General features: G+C 35.6%; 1 protein-coding gene across 2 annotated transcripts; it reads left to right on the top strand.

The window, feature by feature from the left end:
* The first annotated feature begins 1,230 nt into the window (after positions 1-1,230).
* On the top strand, positions 1,231-11,291 carry LOC131776802 (uncharacterized). Of its 2 annotated transcripts, XM_066160127.1 has the most exons (7): positions 1,231-1,560; positions 1,900-2,167; positions 5,755-6,123; positions 7,216-7,533; positions 9,368-9,796; positions 10,061-10,351; positions 10,817-11,291. In XM_066160127.1, the coding sequence occupies exons 2-7, from the start codon at positions 1,933-1,935 to the stop codon at positions 11,284-11,286; spliced, it is 2,112 nt and encodes a 703-aa protein (XP_066016224.1). In that variant the 5' UTR covers positions 1,231-1,560; positions 1,900-1,932; the 3' UTR covers positions 11,287-11,291. The 2 variants fall into 2 exon arrangements, with proteins under 2 accessions (XP_066016224.1, XP_066016225.1); XM_066160128.1 differs by lacking the exon at positions 1,231-1,560 and having other exon boundaries at positions 1,575-2,167; positions 9,368-9,790.
* Positions 11,292-14,001: the final 2,710 nt, after the last annotated feature.

Raw genomic sequence — 14,001 nt, 5'->3', positions numbered from 1 at the left:
AAAGATGTTTATAGGACTCAATATGGGAAAAACGTCGTGCGTGTTTCTCGTGTTCTTGCTATACGCCTTCCCGCGATTGCCTCAACACACTTTAAATTCCAAGTTAAATTTGCATGATAGCATCACGATTCTAGAAGAATTTGCATTCAAAGTTGTGTCTTGTCAAATTAGAAATTTTTTTTATCCAAGGCACTCCTTCATAACTCTTAAACTTGGGTCAATCTCGTGGGAAAATGAAAATCGTGGCCTTAACAAAGCTGAAAATAATAATAGGGTCGACTTCCCCAATCTCTTTCTCAGTTTTAAAAGCGAAATACGACAGCTGATCAATGAAAATAATTCCTTTTATGTATTCAACGCCATTTGGTTTTGAAAGCTGAGGTCACCTTCTCAATTTACTAATTTCTTTCTATATTTATTTTTGATCTTAAGTTACCACCCCATTATTATTTTTAATGATCAAATGTCACGAAACATCAAGGAAAAAAATGAATCCGTCGTTGACGCACAAATTCTGAAATGGGGGTGGAATTCGTTATTAAACGCCCTCGTTAGTTGTTGATTACGGTTTATTACCTCACTTTAGAACTATCCAGCTCTTCGAGACTTCCCAACTTCCGAGTCAAGATATACTTTGCCTAGGATCTCAGCAGATCCTAGCATGGTCGGTTGAGTTTAGAGCCCGTGAAGAAGCTTCGTGTGATGGGAATTTGCACGCTGGTTGCTGGGCCTGTCTCTCAAAACAAGCGTGTTTTCAAAAACGAAAAGTTTTGACGTACTCTTCTTCTGAATACGCAAATAGCGTTGGGTTGCTTCCGACAGACGGGCGACATGAATTGGCGTCATGCGATCATTGATTAAAATAGGGCAGCAATTGGTACATTTCAAAACAAGAGATTAACCGACAGATGAAAAGAAAAATATGAACAAAATCTATAAAAACTGAAAAAGAGCAAATTGAAGATATTGAAACTCAAAGTACACATTAACAGGAGACGAAAAATCACCTAAAAAAAAACAAACAAGCAAAAAAAAAACCAAACAAAAAACCTGAAGTTCCAATGTCGTATGTTTACAGTTAAAATCGACCATTCTCGATTCTGAATATTAAGAAAATTGAATGCGAATGAAATTGAACATACCAAAAGTTTTGTTTTCGAATGGTAAAAAAAAACAGCATCGCTTACGTCATTTTCAGCTACGTTGTTGGTTTTACAAGTTCCCGGGGGAGGCATTCCCATCGTTTCAAGAGCAACCTTTTTACTCCTCCTGTCAATATTCCTATATGGCTCTTAAAAGCTCGTGGAAGCAGAGACCTCGACAAATACCATGCTTCGGACACTCATCTCAGAGCTCTTCAAATGGTCACTCACACACACACACACACCCTCTTACAAAACTAAACAGGTTTCCGGTCCCGCCTAAGACAATTAAACGAACTTCTTCGATACTTCGTCAGTTCTGTGTTTGTGTCGCTCATTCCACAAATCGTATCGCTGTGTTTGTGTCGCTCATTCCACAAGTCGTATCGCTGATCTCTTTAAAAGTGCGGACAAGCAGGTGAAAGCATTTTAATTTTCCTAGTTCAATTTACCTCGATGAATTTTTCAAGTCACGTTCTGGTTTTGAGATTGCCATCTGCCTGATCAGTTCTAAGTATTTACTCTGGTTCCAGGCCCCTGCAGAAGAGTATTTAATAAACGTGCATAAAAACTTGTGCTTAATTATCTTCTACGACCACCGTTGTCAACATTTTTCTTCAGATCCCAAAGAGGAAAGTGTATTTTGGAATTTTTAGCAAGATTTCTCTACGAGACGCAATTATTTATCTACAACCATTTCGAAATTCGAGCAGGCCCAGAAGGGAATCTATTTAACTCTTTCCATTATTTCCGAAAGGTTTTGATGAGATCCAGATAAGTGAACTAATCTATGATTGCGAAGGAACTTCTACTACTTTTTGTTTTTTGCGGAGTGGAATTTACCTCTGCTGTATCGGAACAATGGGAACAGAGATCGCAATGCCGTAACCAAACGGTAGTTTGTCCTTGCAAGGACAGGCGAGGAGTGAGTGGCCATGTGCTTGTGGTAACGTGTAGTGATCAAAACGATCCAAAAATTCAAGTTTGCGGAGGGAAAGCTTTATACTCAGGGGAGTGTGGAAAAGGTGAGTTTGTTGCAATTTTAGTGCAATTTAAGTTTTATAATTGAATTACGGTGTTACTTTAATGTGATTTGTTAAGCTTAACTTTGTGGAGATCTCTTGTGATAAATTTTTTCAGCCATCTAGTGGACTGTATTGCCAAATTGGTTGTGAAATTGGAAAAGTAAGTGGTGGAGGAGGAGGGCTACCATTTCATTGCAGTAGTAAGGCAAAGACTCCAAGGAGTGTCATTTAACGCCTTTCCGCTAGTATCGTGAAGTCACAGTAAATATTTGATTTCATCCGGAAACTTCCGTTGACAAATTATATTTCCAAGATTACTAATTGATTTGATATCACCTCAAAACCCTCGAAAGAAAGTAGCTTAAAGAATTGCGAAAAAAAAACATGATTATAATAAATAAAGAGATAAGGTAAAGTAAGTGATGGAGGAGGAGTAGCGCTCGTTGTTTGTATTTTGACACCCTGGAGTCTAGTCAAAATACGGCATAACTCGTAAAAATATTCAGCGATACTACATACCAAAACATCTAATAAGATATGTTTTAAAATATATTTACATGGAGTCTACGCTTAATGCAATCAGCTTTAAAAGTTTACAGATAATCCAGAGTCTTCCGAGGTAGAAGTGTTAATCCTAAACTAACATTAAATTCTTGTTACTAAGTTACAAGATGTGTAGCCGCTAGAGGGGAGAATTAATTATCACTTTGAGCTTGGGAGTGAAAGGGTTAAAGAGTTCTTTGTATGGAAGTTTCATATACATACATGCAGAATTTTTTCCCCAAAATTATTGCTGTGGTGAATTTGCTGGCACAAATTTGCACACAGGATTTCTGAGTTACAGTATGGCTGCTTGTCACACCCTCTTTGGATTGTTATTGTGATTCAAGACTATAATCAGCTCTTCACATAGTGAAATATTAAACATTTCAATATCATAAATGAAAGTGGAGAGGCATTCATTGTTCTTATATACCTCTTGTACAATACAAATGCAGGAGTAAGGTTGGTTGAGTGACCCAATCTATTCGTTGTAAAAATGCACACACCAATTTGTATGCTCTTTTCCTTAGAGAAGCTTTAATTTTCGTTCAGCCTGTTCTCTTGGGCCCTAATATCTCCCTGGAGAGGATGCCCAAGGAAAGTGAACATATGCACAGTGGTGTTTAAAACCTTAAACTCCCTAGATCCAATCAGTAATTCTTCCTACTGACTGCCAATATTTCCTGTGTACTAGGCAAAGCAGAAATTGTCATGTAGCCAATTAGCTTGTTGGTTCTCTTGGCTTGTTTGCGAGACAACATATTATTGGAATCATATAGTGAAATTACATGTTTTCACTTCAAGGTGATAAATGGTTAAAACCCTGACAAGGAGAATTTGCTTAATGTTCAAGATCTTTCTGAAGTTGGCAGTTGTTTCGTTTCCTCTTATGACCTTAGTCTCTTTGTCTCTGATCAAGCAGTTTAGAAGCTTGTCAATCTTAGAGGTATCTGAAGGTTTCACCCAATGCAAGTTTCCCCCTACCACCTTTTAAGAGTTCACCCCCTGAAGGAAAGCGAGTTTACCCTCAAATCTGTCATCTTGGTTTCAAACAGCAGAACTTATTCTTTTCTGTCTAAATCATAATATGTATCAAGTAACATGTTATTTTTTTTGCCATGGCAAACACAATAAATAGCCAAAAAACGACAGGTTCAATGAAGGACAAGTGCAAATAGCAGACTATGAAATAAGCAAATTGGTTTGTGGTTCAGATCTGTGTTGGCTCCTGAAGATGCTATTTTCAGTTTACAATAGAACCTTGCTAACTTGAATTCCCATGGGAAAGAAAATGGTCCAACTTAGCTGGGGTTCAAGGTATCAGGGTTCAGGCATTGAATTTCAATTATCCTGTTTATAGTTATTTAAGAATCATGTTTTTTAACCATTCTAATACAATCAATGACCACTTTTGTACATTTAGTTTGTTTTATAAAAGCCTTTTGATGGGAACATTAAGTGTAGGAAGTTTAGCTAAATGTATTTGTTTCAACAAAGGGTATCACATTCATATTAATTGCAATTAAAGATTGAAACATGTTGATCACCTTTGTTTTGACACAAGCATTTATCTATCAAGGTTGTTTGTTAAAGGTAGAATTATCAGGAAAAATTTGAACTAAGGGATAGTAAAATTAGTTTAAGTTGGAGTACTGAGGTTGAGTTGGAGTGTTTCACTAAACAATGTTTGTAAAAGTAGTTTTTAAAATTATCCACAAGCATCAGCATAAAATAATTTTTAACTCTTTAATTCCCAAGATCAGATTGTTAATTCCCTCCTCTGGCTGCCTCACATTTCCTTGTAAATTCGTTATGAGATCATGGCGCTAGATCAAGATAGCAGCTTTTACCTGATAAGTTTGAGTGTCCTCATCACCTGTTTGCTGAATAATATATGGATGTTATGGGGAGAAGGTTCATGTCAATCACTTTTGGGAGTTTGAGGGTTAAACCAATTGGGTCAAGACCAGAGTTCTGTTGGGGCTTTGCAACACTGGTGCAGTAGTCGTGTGTTAATCAACACACCTGGTTCTGGGTTGCTACAAAGTGTGAGCTGGTGAGGCAAGGTATGCAAGACGTGTCGGCCATGCAAGCCATTGCAAAATAAATTTTTTTAAAGACTTCTAAGAAAATTCCTTAGATGGAAATACATGAAAAATATTATAGTTAAGTATTGTTTTGCAGCTGGAAAATGCTTGCAGAATGAGGGCCATCATGCATTGTGTAGCAATGATGTTTATAAGTTCATGATTAATCCTTTTTTCATAATTTAGTAGTATTATAGAAAGCTATTGTTACATTGGCATTAAGAGAAATTTGTAAAGCATGAAAAGGATTCACTTTAATTTACAATTAGTAAGTAAAATAGGATGAAATAGCATTGTTCTTTAATTCTTTAATTTCCAGATCAAATTTGTAATTCTCCTCACTGTCAACCATACAATTTGTACAATGTTAGGTCAGAGAGTTTAGTATTGGATTAACCAATTATCCCAAATTAAAATTTTTCTTTATTCTCATCACTCATCTGGTTGATATTGTATTGATATTGTGAGGAGAAATTCTGTCTTGGTCACTCATGGGAGTTGAAGGGCTAAGTCACAAAGAAATCCCTCAGGGTTCTTTTAATTAAAAAATTGTGTCTATAGCTTGTCTTTATGCCTTGCATGCCTAGCTGCCTTGTGTATTTTGTAACATTCTTGGTCATTTGCATGTCCAATCAGTAAAAAGTAATTTAACAAATCAGTTAAAGGGTATTATTGAAAGATATTATTTCAGATAGGGTATGTTGCATGCAAAGAGTAATTGCAGTAGTTATATTCAGTATTGCAAAGAAGGGTTTCTTGAGCAACCTAGGCTTTTGAATTGTGTCATTAATTGTGGATATTGAAGCAAAGTCAGGTTAACCTGTGGTTATTAACTTCATACATTATCAGAACCAACTCTTTTTTAGTTTGAAATAATATTAAATCATTCAGTTATTTGTAAAATATCCAGTTCACAAACTTATTAATGATTAATTGATTGATTGTCTTTTAATTTAGTGTACTTTTTATCAAAGAGGCACAGACGTGACACAGGAAATTGTAATAATGGAATCATTCCAGGATCCCCTCACCACTCAGATGATGCAGACCCCTATATAAAAATGAGCCCTAGATCTTCCATAACAAGAGGTTTGGATGACAGCTACACATTTGAATGCAAGGTCTATTCAAATTTTTCGGCAAATGTAACATGGCTGATTAATGGCAAACTTATTTCTCTGGATGGAAAAAATTGGAAACTTACTTCCTGCAATCGAAATTTAGAGGTCAACGACATTTCAAAAAAAGATGAAGGAAACTACACATGTGTTGTGACAAATGAGAAGGGGAAAAGTTATTCAGCTACAGCTAAGTTGATTGTCAAGGGTAGGTAACCATGCCTGGTCTGTAATATAATCTTTGGAGCAAGCTTTTCCCTTCACAACTAAGACCCAAGTATAACACATGCCTGTAGCTGCCAGCTTGCCCTAAATTTAAAGGAAAAACTATTATCCTTAAATCATGGTGCAGACTGAGTAGGCTCAAGTGCTATATTTAGAGTTATCTCTCTATTGTGTGTCAGACTGGTTTAGAAAACTGTTGTCTTCAATCATATGAAATGATCTCATAAGACTGACACATGTTAAAAGCAAACTAATGCATTTTAAATTGATGCTCCTCATCAGCACACTTAGACACAGAATTTGAACAAATATGAGATTTGACCAAACATGAGATTTGACCTCTTCTTTGCCTGTGAAAGCAAAGAACAGTTGGAGACGGATGATAGTAGATTTTGGGTAAAAAAAAAAGAACAACAGAGAATTTTGGCAGACCTTTCAGTAAATAGGGTAATTATTGTGGCAGGGCTGTGGCCATGTATTCTATTTCCTAAGACATTAAATGAGTTATAATGTCATCTGTGCATTCATCTGGATAATGGAACTTGTGAGAAAGTAAAGAAATTAGCAAAGTTATTTTTAGAACCTGAAAAAGGAACAGACATTAAGAAAAATTTTGAAAGTAGATTGATGCAGATTTAATATATTTTTACTGCTGCATTAAGTACTGGGGTGTAGGCTATGAAATCCTTATTATTTTGCTGAGTAAAATTTTTGTGAGACAACCAAATTTTGGTAAATTGCATTTAATTGTTGGTTGAAACATTCGCAGCCATCAGTTTAATTTGAGAATGGAATTTTTGTACAAACCTTTCTGCATTGACCTTACTGTACAGGCTATAGGTTTTAATTCAATCTTAAGGAGCTATGAATGTAGAAGAGTGAAAAAATTAAAATTGCTTGAAAAAAGTCATCAAATTTGCTTACAAAACATTTTGTTGTTGGTGCTGATGGACTGGAACTGCAGGATTAAATACAATGAAATCTATTATCATTGAATACATTGACTTGGCTTTGAATACGAGGAAAAGGTTTGAGTAACATTTGATTCTTACAAAGTTGTCTATTTTAATTTCAGTACCAAGAGGCCCAGTTATAGAGTATGCAAAACTTGATGGTTTGGACACAGCTTACATTGGAACCACAGTCAACATAACTTGTAAAATCCAAGGCTTTGATGGTGTAATTGGCTTTTTCTTGAAGAATGACATAGTGGTAATGGAGGATGATGAAGTACAGAAGTATGAATATTTCAAGCCAAGAGTAATAGTTACACCTCCCAACTATGTTTTCCATCTGGAAATTAAGAATGTCACCATGGAAGATGCAGGAAACTACACATGTAAAGCTTGCAAATATGGACTGAAATCAACAAAAACATTTCTTCTTGAAGTTGGTATGGTAAATGACTCTTTCTTGCATCTATTGAGGTTTTTTTTACACAGTACCATCTACTCTGTGTGGTGATGTATCACCTGCTAATTTTTATGAACCCCCAATCTTATTCTGCTTCCCTTCAGAAATACATGTCTGCAAAATAGTATCCTCTACTTAAAGTTTTGCTATTAATATTAATTATATGTTCTCATCAGCTATTTTGTGAGTGTGTTGGTATTCATTTTGGTCATGCTTGAAGTTAATGGTCTTATAAGATAAGATTGACTGATTCCTACTTGTGATGACTATTTCTCATTCCTGACTTTTATATTGTAAATCTAAAACATCTGTTTGTGTGGATTTGATCTGGAAATCTGTTAGGGAATTTCACTGTTTTCATGATTTGGAAATAAATGTAGCTGTTTTCATTAACTAGAGAAGAATTGAAAAGCCCTCAACAGAATATTGGGCTGAGTTGAAAGGGAGTAGAGTTGGGTTAGACACTGTTGAAACTAAAAATGTGTATTTTCAAGGGGGGTTGTTTTCCAGCTCTGAAAATTCCTCCCAACTGAGCTCCCATAGGACAATGAAGCAATATCACAGTTTTTACAATTAATTGTTTAGGGATTTTTCCCTTAATTTAATCCTTTCACTCCCAGGTGCAAATAGTGAGTAGTTTCTTCCAACACTAATCCTTAATTTTTCAAGCAGAAAGGTGATGACAAAAATGAAACATCTAAACTTAAAACAAGTATCTCAGAAGACCTTAATTTATAAAAAAAAGTTATTTATAGACAGTGTAAAGAATTGATATTTGGATCCAGGAGACCTCTTTGGCACACCTAGGCTTGACCCTGTCAATCTCAGGAGTGACCCAAATAGGAATTTCTTCTCACTGAATCAATACAATTTCAAGAAGAAATGAAATGAGAAGAAACAGGAATATTCACCAGGTTATACTTTATTGTCTTATGCCTAGATTCTCAGAACTGAAAATATTATAAACTTATTGGGTTCAACATGGAGAACTGATTTGTAAATCTTGGGAGTTGATTTATTATTGGTGTCTTCCAGCTGCATTACAAAATTTTATGATATTTATGATCCATGCATGCACGAGATCAAATTTTCCTTTGTCATTTGAAGTTTACTCTTTGGGTTTCACAAACCAGCACTCCAGAAGATGTCTTTAGCTTTTATGTTTTGTTTACTCATTTTAGGTCATGTGATAATATTATTTTTCTGGAGAACTGATGTTTCTTTCGACTTTCCTCTCATTTACATGCATATTTGTATGCATGTATGTACTGTACGCATAATTTACAAACAGTAAAGCTGGAAATTCTCTTGAGACTTCAAATTGGTAAACAAAATATGCAAGCTCAAGATTTCTACTGCAGAAATCATTTTGGTCATCATGGCAGGTAGAGAAAAATTTTGGCTACTGATTTTGCAGTCTGTGAGAGGTGCCAGTTTGGGAACCTGTGTTTGGATAATATGAAGGAAGTTGTGATTTTTTTATTACTTCATGTTTATGCTCCAGGGTCAATTGAGGAAAACATTCTCAGTGTTGTCCTATATGAATTTATTTCCTTCTCCTTGAATTCCGAAGTACACTTTTCTCTCTGTGAATATTTTATTTCCAAGGACTAATGTTTTTTTCTGGCCACCAAATAGTGAATCCTTACAAGGTTTAGCTCAGAGCTATAAAGATATACCTTTTTAAATTGTATGTTTTATTTTCCCTATGGAAAGCTAAAGGAAATTCCCTCTTTTATCTTTTGTAAATTATGTGTTCATTGGGAAATTAGACATAAAGGTATAGGTAACTGTTGTTTTGTATTGTATTGCAGAACCATGTCCAGCGGGTTTTTATTGCCCTCCAGGAGGACGTGGTCGCATTCTATGTCCTCAAGGAACATACCAGCCGAACATTAGTCAGACATCTGAACAGGCCTGTAAATCATGTCCAGCAGGTTTTTATTGCCCTTTAGGGGCAACTAGTCTCATTCAATGTCCAATAGGAACATACCAGCCAAACATTAAGCAGACATCTGAGCTAGACTGTATAGTGTGTCCAGTCGGTTTTTACTGCCCTCCAGGAATGGTTAATGGCATTCCATGTCCTCAAGGAACATACCAGCCAAACATTGGCCAGACATCTGAACAGGCCTGTAAATCATGTCCTTTCTTTACTAACTCATCAAAGAATCCAAGTGATATACGACCAAATGTATATGAAGCTGACTGTCCAGGAGAAGATCCAAGTATTACAAGTAAAGGTACTGCATGGATCTGTAAATCAAAGTACGAGAGCATTTTGCCCTACTTGCTTTTGTGAATCTGTTTCAAGAAACGGTCTGCAACCTAGTTCTTTAACCATTCAGATAAAGAAAATGAAACTGTAACCACTGCTTGTGCTTTGGTCTTTTCATTTGGCCTTTGAACCCTAATGGTATCTTGTGATTTGAATTTCATAAAAATATAAATTTTTTTGACTTGTGTAATTCAAATTACTCATTTTATTATCCATTTGTTTTAACCAGAGTTGACTGCAACATCACAAGCTGTCACCAAGATTGCCACGACAGACATGGCTGCAACATCACAAGATGTCAGTCAGATTGTCATGATAGGCATGGGTTGCACTTTTTTTATTATCATAGTTGTAGCACCTCTATCATTATTTATTGCGAAGAAGAAACGTTGGCTGTGGTTCTCTTCCTCAAGACACAGCCATAATCCAGAGTGTTTCCCTTGCCAGCCAATGTTAGATGAGAATGGAGATATAGAGAATGCTGAGTGTGCTGAAGTTTTGAAACAGTTGCCAGAAATAGGTATTCAATAACTTTTTGCAATGTCTATTACAACAATCTAATCTATACCCAGCTTATGATTTAGCAAGAAAGTACTTAAATGAAAGCTATTTAGTCTGTTAGTTAACCCCAGCCCTCTTTCAGGAATTCAACTTCAACGTGCTAAAACACTTAGTATACTTAATTTTTTGCCATACATCAGTTCAACCATGTGCTAATTTGTCTCGTTTATGTTCAAGATGTTTACTTGAATCATATTCATTTTGCTTCACTACATTAATGCCACATCATTTTACCTGTGTTGTTGCATTGTTAAGGTTTGTTTTCAATTTTTACATAGTTTTTTCATTCTGTGTTTTTACTCTGCATTTGTGAGATATTCACTTCTCCCTTTGTGAGTGGAACATAACACTCCAAGATAAAAAAAAGTTGTGGCTTAAGCATGAGTTGTGCATTCATCAAAAACCTGGTTGGATTTTGTTTCAGATTATGAACCAAGGCATGACGTGTTTATATGCTATTGTTACAAAGATGTTGGCTGGGTGAAAGAACTTCATGCTGAGCTTGAAAAACGAGGTTTCGAGTGCTGTATTGACTTTAAGACTTTCGCTATTGGTGTACCAATAGTGCAAAACATTACTGAAGCAATTTGCTACAGTAAAAAAACAATTGCAGTACTTTCCCCAGACTTCATTAAAAGTGAGTGGTGTACACATGAGCTACACAAGGCGCTTTCCAGGGTACGATATCATCAGGTTGTACCAGTTATGTACAAGAACTGTGAAATACCATTTGCTCTTCAAGACACAACCTACCTGGATTGGGAAAACTGCAATGTGAAACCCTACTTCTGGGAACAGCTTGAAAAAGCTTTAAGGAAACCAAATGGCGAGGCTTACAACAGAAGTCATCCCCAAAATGGAAATCAAAGCTCCACAGTCTCTTCAAGTCTCTAAATGGCAGAGCCAGGTAAATTACCTAACATACCTATTTACTCGTGTATGAGTCGACTTTTTGCGACCAAAAAATCAGCCCAAAAGATCACCCTCGAATTATAAACGAGTCATACACAAAGACCTGACCTAAGCAATCCAATAAATTAGCAAAACAATAGCCGAAGTCCGTTAGGAAAACCGAGTTTACAAAATCAGTTCCAATTGTGTTGGAGTTTCGTCAGTTTTCAGCGCATTCTTTGTCAACAAAAAAGTTTGAAATAATAAATTTTACGAGTCTTGAATACAAAGCTACTGGAGCTGATTTCGGTTGTGTCTTCTGATCTGTAGAACAGACATTTTTTCTTACAGTTTCGTTGCTGTTTAGGGTGCTGAACTTTCGTTTTCATCGATCAGTTGCTTAGTGACCTGGCAAATGTTGTTGTCTCGCGCGATCTTTTGTTTGTTACGCGCGATCCTTCGAAGCTCTTTGGTGTTCCTTTGGTCTACTAGATCTCCTTTCAATCTCAACAAATAAGATAAAGGTTAGTTAAATGTAAGAAGATTCATTTCAGTGCTATTTACAAAATATGGTAAAATACTTCTCCAGTAAATCGAAGAGCTCATGTGTGCTTAAATCGTGGGAATATAAACAAGTGCTAATACACTTGACAGCACTCGGTTACATTTTGCTCTACAGTTTGTTCAATACATTCTCAGAAATAAGAGTTTAACTTTTGGGAAATTTCTATCGGTCTGAATTTTACCTCCTTAACTAGAAATGATGAAGAATCCGATTTTTGTCCTTAAAAATGGGGGGTCGACTCATACACGAGTAAATACGGTACTTAATAATAGACATGAAAAAATTACATGCATCTGGTTGGCTGAAAATTAGTGCATTTTACAAGTAACACAAGTGCAAAGTTGTAAAATGAGAGCAAATTACAAATAGCACATGCATGCTGCCAAAATTTGTCCATTTTGACTTTCTGTGATGCGTTTTTCATTTAAATTATTAACAAGTGACAACATGCTTTGACAAGCAATTTAGTGTAAATAGGCAATTGTAAATTTTTCAAAGATTAGGAATTGCCCTCATCCTATGAGCTTCCTGTGCAGTTTGTTGTCTTTGAAAAATTTACTGCAGCTTATTAACACCAAATTGCACCCAAAATCATGTTATTGCCTATAATTACATAACTTAAACTACTACCATATCCTAGCTTGCTAAATTTAAGTTGAAATTGTGCCTTAATCATGAGGTCTGCATTTTATAGAGATTTTGTACCTTCTCTACTTGTTCATCAGGAGAAGAAAATGCAGGTTTTTCTTAGCTATAATTTCTTTGGAGATTGAGGTATAGGTGTTCCCTTTTGAGAAAATATGGTTCACTGTAGGGGAGCTTTCTTAGAGGTACATACCGGTAGGCATTTCTTATAGGAATGAGTAATAAGTAATTGTTGTTTCTGAGAAGCCAATGATAATTATGAGCTTCCTGTGCAGTTTGTTGTCTTTGAAAATTTACTGCTGCTTATTAACACCAAATTGCACCCAAAATCATGTTATTGCCTATAATTACATAACTTAAAGTACTACCATATCCTAGCTTGCTAAATTTAAGTTGAAATAATTATTGTGCCTTAATCATGAGGTCTGCATTTTATAGAGATTTTGTACCTTCTCTACTTGTTTGTCAGGAGAAGAAAATGCAGGTTTTTCTTAGCTATAATTTCTTTGGAGATTGAGGTATAGGTGTTCCCTTTTGAGAAAATATGGTTCACTGTAGGGGAGCTTTCTTAGAGGTACATACTGGTAGGCATTTCTTATAGGAATGAGTAATAAGTAATTGTTGTTTCTGAAAAGCCAATGATAATAATTATCATTATTAAAGGCCACATGTAGATTAAGGGCGGATTGATTTGAAGCTTCAATAACCCTCTCTGGGCAAACTCTGGGGATTTGTCTGTTGCTTGTGCCCCAGAGGTGGTGAATTTGAACCATTGCTGAGTGGGGTGGAAGTTTAAATCAGTGGAATACACAAGGCATTTAAAGGTAAAGACTGAGTTTGCTTTTGTGAGTGATTGGCACAATGGGTAATTATCACTTTGTAGAATGATGCTTCCACCAAAAAACCAAACAACAGCATTAAAAACTTTTTTAAATTCAACAATTTTCCTTGATCACACAAAGATTCATTCAACATGTGTGCTTGGGTAGGGCATTTGAATGCAACTTTTTGTCCAGGGAAGGGGGGGGAGGAGGTTGTTGAAGCTTTGAGTTGGTAGTGAGACAATTAATAAAGAAAGATAATTACTATTAATATTATTGGTAATGCTACAAGTTAAATATTGAATATTAAATACTATGTTTATTATATAATACACAGTGTTTTGCAAGGAGATGAGCAGCAGTGTTTTACATTATTGCACAGAATCATTTTTATGAGTGTTTAATATCACCAATCAGCACCTTTTGTGCCACTCAGTCAGGTTGATGAATGAATGGCAAAGTTTCTACTAATCTCAATCAGAGATTGTTTGTCAACTTTCCTTTTCAGCAAAGGCCTTTGTTGTTTAAATGATAGACAAATAATACATAGTTGTTCGTAAAAAAAGAATTTCTTCCATATCTCCATATCTTAGCAAACCCAGAACTATTTTCTATTTATTTATTTCTGATATTGATTTAACTTATTGGCTCAAATTTTTGATCTAGGGGATCTCCAAACAAATGTAA

This window comes from Pocillopora verrucosa, chromosome 13 (assembly GCF_036669915.1).
Source record: "Pocillopora verrucosa isolate sample1 chromosome 13, ASM3666991v2, whole genome shotgun sequence".
Lineage (NCBI taxonomy): Eukaryota > Metazoa > Cnidaria > Anthozoa > Scleractinia > Pocilloporidae > Pocillopora > Pocillopora verrucosa.
This window is presented reverse-complemented; position numbering and strand designations above follow the sequence as displayed.

Coding starts and splice junctions, on each gene's coding strand:
- LOC131776802 (XM_066160127.1), top strand. CDS start 1,933: ATGATTGCGAAGGAACTTCTACTACTTTTTGTTTTTTGCGGAGTGGAA. Junction 7,534..9,367: donor AACATTTCTTCTTGAAGTTG/GTATGGTAAATG, acceptor ATTGTATTGCAG/AACCATGTCCAGCGGGTTTT. Junction 10,352..10,816: donor GAAACAGTTGCCAGAAATAG/GTATTCAATAAC, acceptor ATTTTGTTTCAG/ATTATGAACCAAGGCATGAC.